Source organism: Rhinatrema bivittatum, chromosome 5 (genome assembly GCF_901001135.1).
Source record: "Rhinatrema bivittatum chromosome 5, aRhiBiv1.1, whole genome shotgun sequence".
In the NCBI taxonomy this organism is placed as follows: domain Eukaryota; kingdom Metazoa; phylum Chordata; class Amphibia; order Gymnophiona; family Rhinatrematidae; genus Rhinatrema; species Rhinatrema bivittatum.
The window spans coordinates 198,954,194-198,969,762 of NC_042619.1; the positions used below are offsets into that span (position 1 = coordinate 198,954,194).

The following is a 15,569-nucleotide window of genomic DNA, read 5'->3' on the forward strand; positions in this document are numbered from 1 at the left end:
CTACCCCAAGAGCATTTTTTGTTGAATTAGTGGATAAGAAATGCACTAAATAAAATAAAGTGCTTAATTTTAGTATGTTCACTTTTTTCTTTAGTTACTGCTTAAAAGCTTGTACCTTATTCTCTTAAATTTAACAAAAATACTTTAATAATTAAATGTTATGATTTACAGTACAAAAAGTAACAATGAATCAAGATTAAATAACAAGCAACAATGGCAACCCTAGATTGTTCAAACTATTTTATTTAATTTTAATAGTAATGTAGTCATATCTACATATACAATTTCAAGAGCATTTATCAATATATTAATAGAAAAACATTCAGAAACTGTCATTGATTTCCATAGCCATTTACAATACCTTCCAAAAGAATTCAGTAGAAAGTTGCCATCTGGTTTTCAAGTAATCCATTTTCAGATTCATTTGTAAAAAGCAGCTTTTTCATGTCATAAAATTAATCCATGTCTATTTTATCTTCTAAAGAGCAGATAACAGTAATAACCTCAAAGTCTCATAGCAGCAAGATCAAAATTATATACTAACACAAAATACACCAGTATTAAATTGCAACACAATAAAACAAATGACTGACAATTAGAAAATTGTTATAAATCATAATTGCAGGTTCAGTTATGATTCTGTGCCTATATTTAAGTGATTTATTGCAGCATGAATAATTTATAGAAAAGGTTATTAAAAACCTTACAATCTGAATCTTTATTACAGTAATTAAAAATCAAGTACCAAGTAAAGAGGCAAATGTTACACCATCAATGCCCAAATATGCTCTGTGACCTATGACAAATTCTTGGTTTATGATCAGAAAAGCTCATCACTAGAATTTTCATAATTGTTTCTATGAAAAAGCTCACTTGAAAAGAGAGCCCAAGGAGTTTTGTTTATATGTTTAGAGTATTTATCTTCAGCTAAAAAATTTGAACTGGATACATTGTTTCATATCTGACTATATAAAAACAAACACTAGTGAATTGTTGTAGATTATTCCTGTAATCTGCTCTGAAATATTATTTTCTCCTGATGTGAACATGTTTTGATTCAAAGAAACAAAACCATTTTGTTTATTTTTTATGTACAAATAAGTTATAGGTGATAACCTTCAGACTGGCCAAACCTAAAACATTTGCAACTAACCATTGAGAGCTCCGCTCCCTTATTAGGTCGCTTAAATGAAGGGACCAGAGCTCTTGAAAGATTGCCCTATATGTATTAATTTAGTTAAACATAAAGGTCTTACCTATAGCTTGTTTATTTCTGCACTTCTATTTTATGAAACAGGCATTTAGCATTTTTTTTTCTGTAAGATAAGAAGAATTGGTGGTTTACTTATGCTTTTTATAGACTGCATTCTGCAAAAGTGGTTTTGTTTTTCCTTCAATCCAGAATAAGGTTTTGACTTGGAAACCATTAACCAAGAGATTAAAGAAAAGTGTTTCATTATCGAGCAGACCATAAACAAATGAAATCGGAGATCTGGTAGCTTCTGAAAATATTGTGCAAATATTCACAACTTCTGCAAGATCAGGATTGGAAAAGGTTGACAAATAAATTTCTAGTCTAACATATATGTCAATTTAAACTTATAATTAATTAGTATACAGAAATACAGTGACCAGGTGACTAATGGCAATCCAAAAAATAAGTTGTCACTGTGAAAAATGAGCAGTAGATCAACATGAACTGTTGCTATTGACATTTTTTAAGTCTTGCTCACTTAAATAGATGGTGTTCCAATTCAATACAGATACACCCATGTATTAAACTGGAACAACGCCTATTTCAATGAGCAAGATGTATTGAAGCCCTGTTTTCTTGCAGTTGCGTTGAGCCTCCTTGAGAAAGCCCTGCTGGTTAAACATGATCCGCATAGGAGAGCTGTTAGAATTTTATTTTGGAATTATCTTTGGATTGTCTTTCACTAACGTATTGAACTATTCTCTGTGAAAGCGTCATTTTACTGTGTGTATCTTTATTACAGTGAGGAAGAGTTTTCTCTACATAGGTAAGTATCAAGATTGCCAGTGTTTACAAAGGATTGTAAGACTCAATTTTTGGGAGAATGCTTGCATACTGACTCTCAGTTAATAGTATCTATTGATGTTCCTAATATATCAAATCTATTGGTATTTTTTAAATGTTTTCTCTTTAAGTTTGACATAAGTGCTTTTTGCTATGTTATGAATAGACTATGTTTTAACAGTTGTCACCCTGATTGATGAGCTCTTTTTCACTTGTTTTATATACATAAAGATTTTTTTTGTTACTTCTTTTGTCCCTTCAGTAATATTTTTGGAAATACCTTTAGAAGGTTGGTTTGACTTTTTGCTTGAAACTTATGCCATAGGACCTTTTATTGTCTTATAATTTGTCCTTGGTTTGTGTTTTTGATTCATATGTCCTTTTTTCTTGCAAATAGTCTAAGGAGTTGCCTGATCATATATTTTATCCATTAAATTTGCAATTCTGAATGACAATCCTATTGAGAAAATGAGAGACCTAATTCTTTGGTTCTTATGCAATCTCACTTTGGTTCCTTAATTTTTAGAAAAGCATCCTCTACATTAGTAATGCTTATATTGAAGGTTTCAATTTGCTTTAATGTTTTAGAAGCCAGACAGAAATAATTTGAAAAAGAAATAAAACATACAATTTGATTGATTTTTGTACTAAATGATTAGGGACCTTTGTCTTCAGTTATTTTATTTTTCTTTGGAATTTCAACATCATAAAAAAATTCAGTGGAAAAATGAATATGTTTTAATACACAGGAGAAAAATCCATGGAAGTGCCATTTTTCCACTGATTTTTTTTTTATTATAACATTGAAATTCCAGGAAAAATAAAATAAAACCTGAAAACAAAGTCCCTATAAATGATTAATTCTTGTAAATCTGTTAGAACAATTATCTTTTGTTGCAAACTATATAAGCATTTCTTTTTAAATTAGATTTGATCTCATGAATCACTGAAAGACAGCAGTTCAACCATGCCTGTAAAAGGAAGTGCTAGCCCATTATTCTTAATGTATTAAAGTCTAGGCTTGTAAATATAAAAGAAAAACCATTTCTAGAATTATGACTCAATGATTATCATGAAAAAACACAACCAAAATTGTGTTATTGTATTCTAAATGGATGAAACAGTAAAGTCAGCATGAAGCTGGCCATCCATCTTTGTTGTTGTCTTAGCTCTGTAGTAAATGTTCACAAAATAATAAAGAAAGTTCCATCACTTTTGGAAATCTTTTGAAGCTGGATTTCCACGGTAACTTAATCAAAATGGCCATGTCCTTGTTGGGGTCTTATTTATTAATACCTAAAGAAAATATTTAAAAAAAAGAAAAAAAGAAAAAATGGTGTTAATTGTAAAATCCATTAAACTACAATACAGTACAATTAAGTCACTAATTATAAGGTGTTTCTTCATTATCTGATTAACATTCAGTTTTCCTCCAAACCTCATTCTTTACGGATACAGTTTACAAAAAATTCTTGTTTCATACACAGTAAGGTGATTGGCCCCATGACTTAGATGCAGTGCACTGAACAATGGATAACATTCGCAACCTAATGCCATGACAACATGAGATGTTGGTCCCATTCTGGTTTTCTAGAAAACCTGTATTTTATTTGCAACAATAAAGCAGAATTAAGAACATTTTGTTTTTATAGCACAATATAAATACCGACAGTTTCTTTTTGACTCAACGCACAATTAAACTCTGGAATTTGTTGCCAGAGGATGTGGTTAGTGCAGTTAGTATAGCTGTGTTTAAAAAAGGATTGGATAAGTTCTTGGAGGAGAAGTCCATTACCTGCTATTAATTAAGTTGACTTAGCAATGGCTATTTTCTAATACTAGCAACGGTAACATGGAATAGACTTAGTTTTTCGGAACTTGCCAGGTTCTTATGGCCTGGATTGGCCACTGTTGGAAACAGGATGCTGGGCTTGATGGACCCTTGGTCTGACCCAGTATGGCATGTTCTTATGTTCTTAATGCAAACTAGCTACAAAACAAAGAAACAACTAGGTCAGTGTTTCCCAACCCTCTCCTGGAGGCACACCTAGCCGGTCAGGTTTTCAGGATTGCTGCAATAAATATGCATGAGATTGATTTGCATACCCTGGGTCTCCAATGTATGCAAATCTCTCTCATGCATATTCATTATGGATATTCTGAAAACCTGACTGGTTAGGTGTGCCTCCAGGAGAGGGTTGGGAAACACTGAACTAGGTCCATATTCAGTTTCTGTACGGATAGCAAAGTTGGGCCTGGATTTTCTAAGGCCACAGACCTTAGAGAATCCAGCAGTAACAGGGGGCGGCAGTTTGTAAAGATTGTGATAATAAAGAATCCCTGATGTTTTTACCGATCCTCTACTCTTTGGTCGCTACTTGCAACATTGGAGCGGTTTCCAATCTGTTTCAGTGAGAGAGAGAGCCTGGTAGGGTGGGGGGTTGTGAGTGAGGGACAGAGAGAGTCTGTGTGCAAGGGTATGTGTTGTGTGTGTAAGAAAGAGAGGGTGCATGCCATTTGTGTATGTGAATGTGAGGAGAGATTGTGAGGGAGTATGTCTATGAGTGAGAGACTGGGAGCTGGTGTGTGTGTAAGAGGGAGTAAGGATGCATGTTTGCGAGAGAGAGCCAGTGTGAAGGGGGGTGTATATGTGTGTGTGAGAGAGATAGAGAGAGACAGGGAGCCTTTGTGGCTGTGTATGTGTAACAGACAGAGGAAAAAGCCTGTGTGAGGGTGTGTACGCGTGAGAGAGGGAGCCTGCGTATGCAAGAGACAGAGGATGCCATTGTGAGGGGCAGTATGAGAGAGGGGTCAAACTGTGGGTGGAGGGCTGGGGAGTAAATATAGAGTGGAAGGGGTTGGATCTAGAGGGGGAGGGAAGAGATAGTGGAGGAGTTGGGAACTGAGAGGGCAAAGTGAAAGGGATCTGGCCAAGGAAGTAGGGAGAGAGGTGGAAAGGACACTCTTACAGTGTACTTCTAGAAAAATTCTTCTCAAAATAATAAAAACTGTATCTTTGAATAATAACTTTTCTGTATTGCATCGATGTATAATGTGCTATTTTGATCAATATAAAGTATACTGAATTTTTCAGAATTTTAAATTTGTGTGTGCAGAATTCCCCAAGTTGTGGACAAAAAGTGATGTCCTATCGTGTTTGTTTTCTGTCTTTTATTTAGTTACCAGAGTAGACCAATAGGTTTTATGTATCTCACTCTGAACATCTAAGTAAGCAAATAAATATTCACTTCTCTTCACTTGAAAAAATGACCTATCATAACTTAAAAAAACATAAAAGACAATAATTCATCCAGGTTAACATACCCACATTTGCACATCAGTACCAGGAAAACAAAAAAAAAAGTATAACGCAACCAAATAAATGACGAGGATGCCGTAGACCAGTGGTTCTCAACCTTTTTGCCATCGTGTTATACCTGATGGACAATGCTCATGTGTGAGACACACTTCTTATTTACAACCCATAGTGGAAATAAAAAGAAAAATCTTAAGTATTACATTTATTGTTAAGAATGACACAAGGGGAAGTTATGAGTATTCTCTCTGAATAGAAATTAGGAAGAATATAAATCTAGGGGTAGATATTCAGCTGCTATGCAGGTCAGCTAGTTAGCCAGATAAATCTATCCAGCTAACGTAGGCTGCATATTCAATGGCACAGATACATTTATTTGGCTAACTTTCGGACAGGTCTGTAGCATGAATTAGTTATCCAGTTAACTCTGAATATCGAAGTTAACTGGATAACTTATGACTAACTTAGCTCCTCTCTGGAACGCCCTCACCGCACCTGCCATTTAGCCAGACAAAAGCTTATCCTAATAAGTATTCAATTAAATGGTGGCTACTGATCCCAGCCAGATATTCAGCCACCGCCACTTAGCTGGATGTATAAACTTATCTGGCTAAGTGGTGCTGAATATAGGTCTCTTAATAAATAATAATATATAGTAAACCTCCCATACCAGAACAGCACTAACTGCCAGTGCTCAATCTTTGAAAAGGCAACACTGTAAATATAACACTAGGCCCTAAAATATCAATAAAACTCTTATTAGGAAAAACAGAACAAGTCAGGCTGCTAGTTGTAGAACACAGATTGACCCTTACCTAACACAGAATAAAAAGACAAAGTATAAATAGAAATGTGCAGACAAAAACTGAACTGGAAACTGCAACAAGCCAGACTCTGTATGCATTGCAACAATGGAAAAACATCACCAATCATACAAAAATCAAGAAATAAAAAATAAATAGTAGTAAAAGCATACTAATAAAAAGTACAAATGTCAAAACATCTGATGAATATTCAATAATGAAAAACTCATATAAAACGTTCCCAGACACCAATAAAATATTTCAAAAAAGCACATACAAAGAACCCAAAATTAAACTAAAAGATTTTTAAAAAATTCTCTGCTTTCCATACTTGGGAACTTTTGATATCTAGGTGCCTTGAGGTTGTTGTGAGTTAGCGAGAGGAGGATTTTTTTTTTTAATTTGCAAACTTTCTCCTCTTTCTCTCTTACACACATATCTCTCTCTTACACACATTCTCTCTCACATGTACGCATGCTCTCCTTCTCTCAAGTCACACACACGTAGGTTCTCCCTCTCTCTTATACACATATACTCTGCCTCACTTACATACAAGTTCTCTCAATTACACACACACATATGATCTCCATATACACACATGCTCATGTTCTCCCTCTCACTTACACACATGCTCTCAATCACACACACAAAGAGAGCATGTCTATGTGGTTATATAAAATTACATGTGTGTGTGATAGTCTATGTGATTGTGAGCATGTGTATGTGTGTGAACATATGTGTATGTGTGTGATTGAAAGCATATGTAAGAGACCATTGTGTGTGCGTAATTGGGAGCATGTGTAAGAAAGCTTGTGTGTGTGTTATTGAGATCATGTGTATGTGTGAGCATATGTGTATCACACACACAGGTTCTCCATCATATACATGCACATATGCTCACACATACACATGATCTCAATAACACACACACAAGCTTTCTTACACATGCTCCCAATTACGCACACACAATGGTCTCTTACATATGCTTTCAATCATACACATACACATATGTTCTCACACACATTCACATGCTCGCAATCACATAGATTATCACTTACACACACGTTTATATAACCACAGACATGCTCTCTTTAACTTGCACCCACGTGCTCTCACACACAGACATGATCTTACAAATATGCTCACACAGACATGACCTTACAAACATGCTCTCTCATACATGCTCTCAATCCCTCACCCACATTCTCAGACATGCTCTCACACGTTCTCAATCACACAATTCTCTCACATGTACAGAATAGCACGTTCTCTAAAAAACATGCTCATACACTTTTTTTCTCTCTCACACATGCTTTCTCAAAGATGTTCTTATACACATGCTTCTCACACATACTCAATAACACACACACGATGACTCACACATGTAATCTCATACAACCACATAGACACTTTCACTTACACACGTTCTTACATAAATGCTCTCTCATACACGCTCTCAATCACCAACACACATTCTCTCACAGACATGCTCTCACATATTCTGAATCACACATGCTCACACACCCTCTCACACCCACTTGCTTTTCCTCTCATATAAACACTCTCAATCAGACACACATATGCTTTCTCACAGACATTCTCAATCACATATATGCTTTTTCCACACACTCTCAAACACACACACACAATGTCTCACACATGCTATCATACATGCTCACAATCACACAATTGGTCTCTCACATACATGTTCCCACATGCTAACACACACACACACTATCACACATATACATGCTATTTCCATACATGCTTTCTCTATCATTCATATATATACTCTCGTACACAAACATGATTTATCACACAAGTTCTCAATCACACACACTCTGCCTCTCGTACACACATATGCTCACACATTCATGCTCTCAATCACACACACACATAAGCTTTCTCACACCTGCACCCAACTGCATACACACAATGGTCTCTTATACACGCTTTCAGTCACACACACACACATGCTCTCAATCACACAGACTATCACCTACACACACGTAATCTCATACAACCACACAGACACATGCTCATAATCTTATACATATGCGCTCTCATACATGCTCTCAATCACCACACACATTCTCTCACACATGTTCTCAGTCACACAATTCTCACATGTTCTGAATCACGTTCTCTCACACACATGCTCACACCATCTCTCACACACTTGCCTTTTCTCTCATATACATGCTTTCTCACACATACACACACAATGCCTCACACACACTTGCTTTCTCTCTCATATTCACATTTTCTCACACACATGTAATCTCATACAACATAGACACTTTCATTTACAAACATATGCTCTCACACACACACGATCTTACACAAATGCTCTCTCCTTACACGCTCTCAATCACCAACACACACATTCTCTTTCATACATTCTCACACATTCTGAATCATACATGCTCTCAACACGCTGACACCCTGTCTGAAACATATTTGCTTTCTTTCTCATATACTCAAGCACACACATGCTTTCTCACACATACATGATGTCTCACACACGCTATCACACATGCTCACAAACACTCACATGGTCTCACATACAATCTCGCTCACACAAGCTCAATCACACACAAACACGCTCACATGCTTTCCCTTAGAAACACACACATTTTCTCTTGCGCACACATGCTTTCTCTCAAACACTCATTCATACAAACACAAGCTCTCACATACCTGCTCTCACACACCTGCTCAGAATCACTCAGACAACGCTTTCTCTGTCTCTCACAATCATATACATGGTCACACAAACTTTTTCTCACGCTCACACACAATGCTTCCGCTCTCGCACACTATCACGTTTTTTTCCCACATGCTTTCTCACATGCTCTCCACGTTTACTCACACATGCTCATTAACACAGACATGCTTTCTTAGATACATTCTCACATATATATATGCTCTCACACATGCTTCTCAATCACACACAGGCTCTTACATATGCTCCCATACTGACCCATGCTCACATATGCTCTGAACCACACAAACGTTCTCACATTCTCTCAATCATATACACACATGCTCTTAATCCACAAACACACTTTCTCTCGCACACAGTCTCACACACCCTGGTATCACAAACACACGTCTTTCTCAAACATGCACGCAATAAACACATGCTCTAACATACATAGCCTCTCACATTCACATGCTCCCTCTCACACGATGCTCTCAATCACACAAATGCTCACTTACACTCTCTCTCTCCTACATAGGCTTACATGCATTCTCCCTCTTTCACACATACATGCTCTCACACACAAATATGCTCTATCACACATATGCTCTGAACCATACACAAGACTTGCTATAACGGGTCAGACCAAAAGTATCCTGTTTCCAAGAGTGTTCAATCCAAGTCATAAATACCTGGCAAGATCCCAAGGGGTAGATAAGATTCCAATCTGCTTATCCCTAAGGATAAGCAGTGGATTTCCCCAAGTCCAATTATTTATGGACTTTTTCTCCAGGAACTTGTCCAAACCTTTTTTAAACACAGTTACACTAATAGCTTTCACCACATCCTCTGGCAACAAAATACAGAACTTAATTATACTCTGAGTAAAAAATATATTTTCTTTTATTAGTTTTAAATGTATCACCTAGTAACTTCATTGTATGTCCCCTATTCTTTGCATTCTTTTAAAGAATAAACAACCGATTAATGTTTATTCATTCCACTTACATAAGAACATAAGAAATGCCATACTGGGTCAGACCAAGGGTCCATGAAGCCCAGTGTCCTATTTCCAACAGTGGCCAATCCAAGTCACAAGTACCTGGCAAGTACCCAAACATTAGATAGATCACAAGCTACTACTAATACTTATTAATTGCCGTACCAGCAGTTTATGGATTTATCCTTGAGGAACTAACCCAAACCTTTTTTAAACCCAGTTACACTAACTGCTGTAAACAAATCCTCTGGCAAAGAATTCCAGAGCTTAACTATGCGCTGAGTGAAAAATAATTTTCTTCGATTTGTTTTAAATGAGCTACTTGCTAACTTCATGGAGTGCCCCCTGGTCCTTCTATTATCTGAGAGAGTAAATAACCAATTTACATTAACTTTTTCAAGTCCTTTCATGATTTTGTAGACTTCTATCATGTCCCGCCCTCTACGTCTCTTCTCCAAACTGAACAGCCCTAACTTCTTTAGCCTTTTCTCATTGGGCAGCCGTTCCATGCCCCTTATTTTGGTCACCCTTCTCTGCACTTTCTCCAGTGCAGCTATATCCTTTTTGAGATGTGGTGACCAGAATTGCATGCAGTATTCAAGGTGAGGTCTCACCATGAAGTGATACGGAGGCATTATGACATCTTCTGTTTTATTTTTCATTCCCTTCCCAATAATTCCTAACATTCTGTTTACTTTTTTGATCACCATAGCACACTGGGCCAATATTTTAATGAATTATCCACTATGATACCTAGATCTCTTTCCTGGATGGTAACTCCTAAGATAGAACCTAACTGTGTAACTACAGCAAGGGTTATTTTTCCCTACATGCATCACTTTGCACGTGTTCATGTTAAATTTTATCTGCCATTTGGAAGCCCAAGTTTCACAAGGTTCTGCTGCAATTCATCACAATGCGCTTGAGATTTAACTACCCTGCATAATTGTGTCATCCGCAAATTTGATCACCTCACTTGTCGTACTCCTTTTCCAGATCATTTATAAATATATTAAAAAGCACCGGTCCAAGAACAGATCCCTGAGGCACTCCACTGTTAAATTATTTTATAGACCTCTATATCTTCCCTCAGTCGTCTCTTCTCCAAGCTGAAGAGTCCTAACCTCTTTAGCCTTTCCTAATAGGGGATTCATCCCATTGAATATCATTTTGATTGCCCTTCTTGTACATTTTCTAATTCTGCTATATCTTTTTTGAGATGTAGTGACCAGAACTGCATACAATACTCAAGATGAGGTCAAACCATGGAGCTATACAAAGACATTAAGATATTCTGTTTTATTATCCATTCCTTTTCTAATAATTCCTAGCATTCTATTGGCTTTTTTGGCTGCTGCTGCACACTGAGCAAAAGATTTCAATGTATTTTCAATGACACCTAGATCCTTTTCCTGAGTGGTGACGCCTAATGTGGAACCTTGATTTGTGTAGCTCTATTTTGGGTTACTCTTCCCTAAATCCATCATTTTGCATTTGTCCACATTATATTTTGTTTTCCATTTGCATGCCACATCTCCCAGTTTTTCAAGGTCCTCTTGCAATTTCTCAGAATCCTCTTGTGGTTTAACAATTTTGAAAAATTCTGTGTCATTGGCAAATCTGATCATTTCACTTGCTGCTCCCATTTCCAGGTTGCTTATAAATATACTAAAAACCAGTGGGCCCAGAACAGATCCCTGGGGCACTCCAATATTCACCTTTCTGAACTGGGGAAATTTAGCCCTACTGTTTTCTATCTTTTAACCAGTTCGCAATCCAGAATAGGATACTGCCCCCTATACCATGACTTTTTAATTTCCTAAGAGGTCTCTCATGAGGAACTTTGTCAAATACTTTTCTAGAAATCCAGATACACTATATCAACTTGCTCACCTTTATCCACGTTTATTTTTATTTATTTAGGTGTTTTATATACCGTCATTCCAAAAGAAGATCACAACGGCTTAAATATCAATAAATCATATTCTTGTTCAGTTTTCACAATCTGGGTTAGCATTCATATAGTGGGCCAAGAAAACATCAGTAAATGGATTCAAGGTCATATTCATTTGTTTCATAGGTCAACATAATATTGTGTACAAGTTCTAATTCTCCTTACATTACACTTTATATAGCTCTATACTATATTAATTGCTCATTATACTAATATCATCTCTGGTCCTGACAGTGAATTTATCGGCTCATTGGTGTTTTATTTTAAGTCATAAGCATTTCTAAAGAGCCATGTTTTCAGTTCACGTTTGAAATTCTTTCATTCTGTTATCAGATGTAATGACTCTGGAAGGGAGTTCCACAACTTAGGGCCTGCTATGGAAAACATTTGGTCTCTTATTTGTGTTACGTGTATGTTCCGTGTTGTGGGAACCATTAGCAGTCCTTTATTTTGTGATCTTAGTATTTATTTACTCCCTCAAAAAAAAATGTAGCAGATTGGTAAGGCAAGATTTTCCTTGGCTAAATCCATGTTGGCTTTGTCCCATTAAACTATGCCTTTCTATATGTTCAGCAATTTTGTTCTTTATAATAGTTTCTACAATTTTGCCTGGCACAGATGTCAGATTCACTGGTCTCTAGTTTCCTGGATCACTCCTTGATCCCTTTTTAAAAAATGACATTACACTGGCAACCTTCCAGTCTTCAAATACCATACACAATTTTAATGATAGTTTACAAATTATCAATAGCAGATTCACAATTTCATTTTTCAGTTCTTTCAGCTCTTTTGATGTATACCATCTGATCCAGGTGATTTGCTACTCTTTAGATTGTCAATTTGTCTGAGTATATCTTCCAGGTTCACTGAGGGTTGTTTCAGTTCTTCTGAATTACCACCTTTGAATATCATTTCTGGCATGGGTATCTCTCTTGCATCTTCCTTAGTGAAAACCAAATCAAAGAATTAATTTAGTATCTCTGCTATGGCTTTGTCATCCTTAAGTGCCCCTTATACCCCTTGATCTTCTAATGGTCCAGTTGACTTGCTTACAGGCTTTTTTATTCAGTGCTGGGAAAAATAGTGGAAACTATTCTCAAGATCAAAATCATAGAGCACATAGAAAGACATGATTTAATGGAACCCAGTCAACATGGATTTACCCAAGGGAAGTCTTGCCTAACAAATCTGCTTCATTTTTTTGAAGGAGTTAATAAACATGTGGATAAAGGTGAACCGGTAGATGTAGTATATTTGGATTTTCAGAAGGCGTTTGACAAAGTCCCTCATGAGAGGTTTCTACGAAAACTAAAAAGTCATGGGATAGGAGGTGATGTCCTTTCGTGGATTACAAACTGGTTAAAAGACAGGAAACAGAGAGTAGGATTAAATGGTCAATTTTCTCAGTGGAAAAGGGTAAACAGTGGAGTGCCTCAGGGATCTGTACTTGGACTGGTGCTTTTCAATATATATATATATAAATGATCTGGAAAGGAATACGACGAGTGAGGTTATCAAATTTGCAGATGATACAAAATTATTCAGAGTAGTTAAATCACAAGCAGACCATGATACATTACAGGAGGACCTTGCAAGACTGGAAGATTGGGCATTCAAATGGCAGATGAATTTTAATGTGGACAAGTGCAAGGTGTTGCATATAGGGAAAAATAACCCATGCTGTAGTTACACGATGTTAGGTTCCATATTAGGAGCTACCACCCAGGAAAAAGATCTTGGCATCATAGTGGATAATATTTTAAAATCATCGGCTCAGTGTGCTGCAGCAGTCAAAAAAACAAACAGAATGTTAGGAATTATTAGGAAGGGAATGGTTAATAAAACGGAAAATGTAATGCCTCCATATTGCTCCATGGTGAGACAGCACCTTGAATACTGTGTACAATTCTGGTTGCCGCATCTCAAAAAAGATATAGTTGCGATGGAGAAGGGCAATCAAAATGGTAAAGGGGATGGAACAGCTCCCCTATGAGGAAAGGCTGAAGAGGTTAGGGCGGTTCAGCTTGGAGAAGAGACGATTGAGGGGGGATATGATAGAGGTCTTTAAGATCATGAGAGATCTTGAACAAGTAGATGTGACTCGGTTATTTACACTTTCGAATAATAGGAGGACTAGTGGGCATTCCATGAAGTTAGCAAGTAGCACATTTAAGACTAATCTGAGAAAATTCTTTTTCACTCAACGCACAATTAAGCTCTGGAATTTGTTGCCAGAGGATGTGGTTAGTGCAGTTAGTGTAGCTGGGTTCAAAAAAGGTTTGGATAAGTTCTTGGAGGAGAAGCCCATTAACGGCTATTAATCAAGTTTACTTAGGGAATAGCCACTGCTATTAATTGCATCAGTAGCATGGGATCTTCTTAGTGTTTGGGTAATTGCCAGGTTCTTGTGGCCTGGTTTGGCCTCTGTTGGAAACAGGATGCTGGGCTTGATGGACCTTTGGTCTGACTCAGCATGGCAATTTCTTATGGTCTTAAAAAGTTTTTATTATGAGTTTTTGCTTCCATGGCAAGCTTCTTCTCAAATTCTCTGTTTGACTTCCTTATCAATGTTTTGTAACTTGCCAGTGCTTATACTGTTTCCTTCATTTAAATCCCTTTTCCATTTTTTTGAAAGATGTTCTGTTCGATCACGTCACCTTTTAACCATGTTGATAGTCATTTAGTATTCCTTCTACCTTTTCTAATGTGTGGAATACACTGATCCAAGATGGTATTTTTAATCATCCATGCCTGATGTAAACATTTAACCTTTTCAGCTGCTGCTTTCAGTTTTTCCTAACCATTTTCCTCATTTTACCATAGTCACCTTTTTGAATGCCATCTCAGTAGATTTCTTTATTGCTTTTAATATTTTTTATACTGCACAAAGCCACCAAGGCATTTTCCAGAAATGACATACTCAATAAGTAATATATATACTGATCAGTATAAAGACACCTTTACACAAACATTACATACAACATATAAACACATACCACCAACCACCTCTCAATGAGCCTTCAATCTAATCAACTGTATATTAACTCACCCTGCCCCATCAAGCATAGATTATACAGTAACACATTTAAAAATGAGGTCCCATTGGGTTATCAATTAGGTTTTTCTGGATATTGATATATTTCTTTAGTGTCCTCCCTCCAGTTAAGTCAAATGTAATCATGTTGTGATCACTATTGCCAAGTGTCTCCAACACTGTTACCTCTCAGACCAAATCTTGTGTTCCACTAAGGACGAGATCTAAAATAGTTTTTTCTCTTGTTGGTTCTTGTACCATCTGCTCCATGAAATAAATGACTGCTTCATCTACAAAATTTTCCTCTCTAGCATGTCTTGATGTGATATTCACCCAGTCAATACTGGGGTAATTCAAATCACCCGTTATTACTATGCTGCTGATTTTGTTAATTTCTTTTAGTATGTCATTATGTCTGTTCATTCTGGCCAGTAATACCCCCCACTGCTATTTTATTCCCCTTTTCACCTGGAATTTCTATTCATATAGATTCAACATTGCATTTTGATTCCTGCAGAATGTTATCCTTTTTAACTCAGTGCCCTCTTTAATATATAGTGCCACCCTGCCATCAATTTGATCCATCCTATCGTTTTGATATAATTTGTACCCTGGTATCACAGTGGCCCATTGGTTATCCTCCTTTCACCAAGTTTCTGTGATGCTAATTATATCTATTGCTTTATCCAGTGCTATACACTAACTCTCCCATCTTATTTT

At 36.6% G+C, this 15,569-nt stretch overlaps 1 protein-coding gene across 3 annotated transcripts in view; it reads right to left on the reverse strand.

The window, feature by feature from the left end:
• Positions 1–225: 225 nt before the first annotated feature.
• Positions 226–15,569, reverse strand: part of GK (glycerol kinase) — a 381,644-nt gene continuing 366,300 nt past the window's right edge. For all 3 annotated transcript variants that reach the window (XR_003856985.1, XM_029603081.1, XM_029603079.1), the window contains one exon: positions 226–3,334. Coding sequence is in view for 2 of the 3 variants with exons in the window: in XM_029603081.1 (XP_029458941.1) it covers positions 3,321–3,334 (14 nt within the window). In the remaining variant the exon portion in view is untranslated. The remainder of the gene's footprint in view (positions 3,335–15,569) is intronic.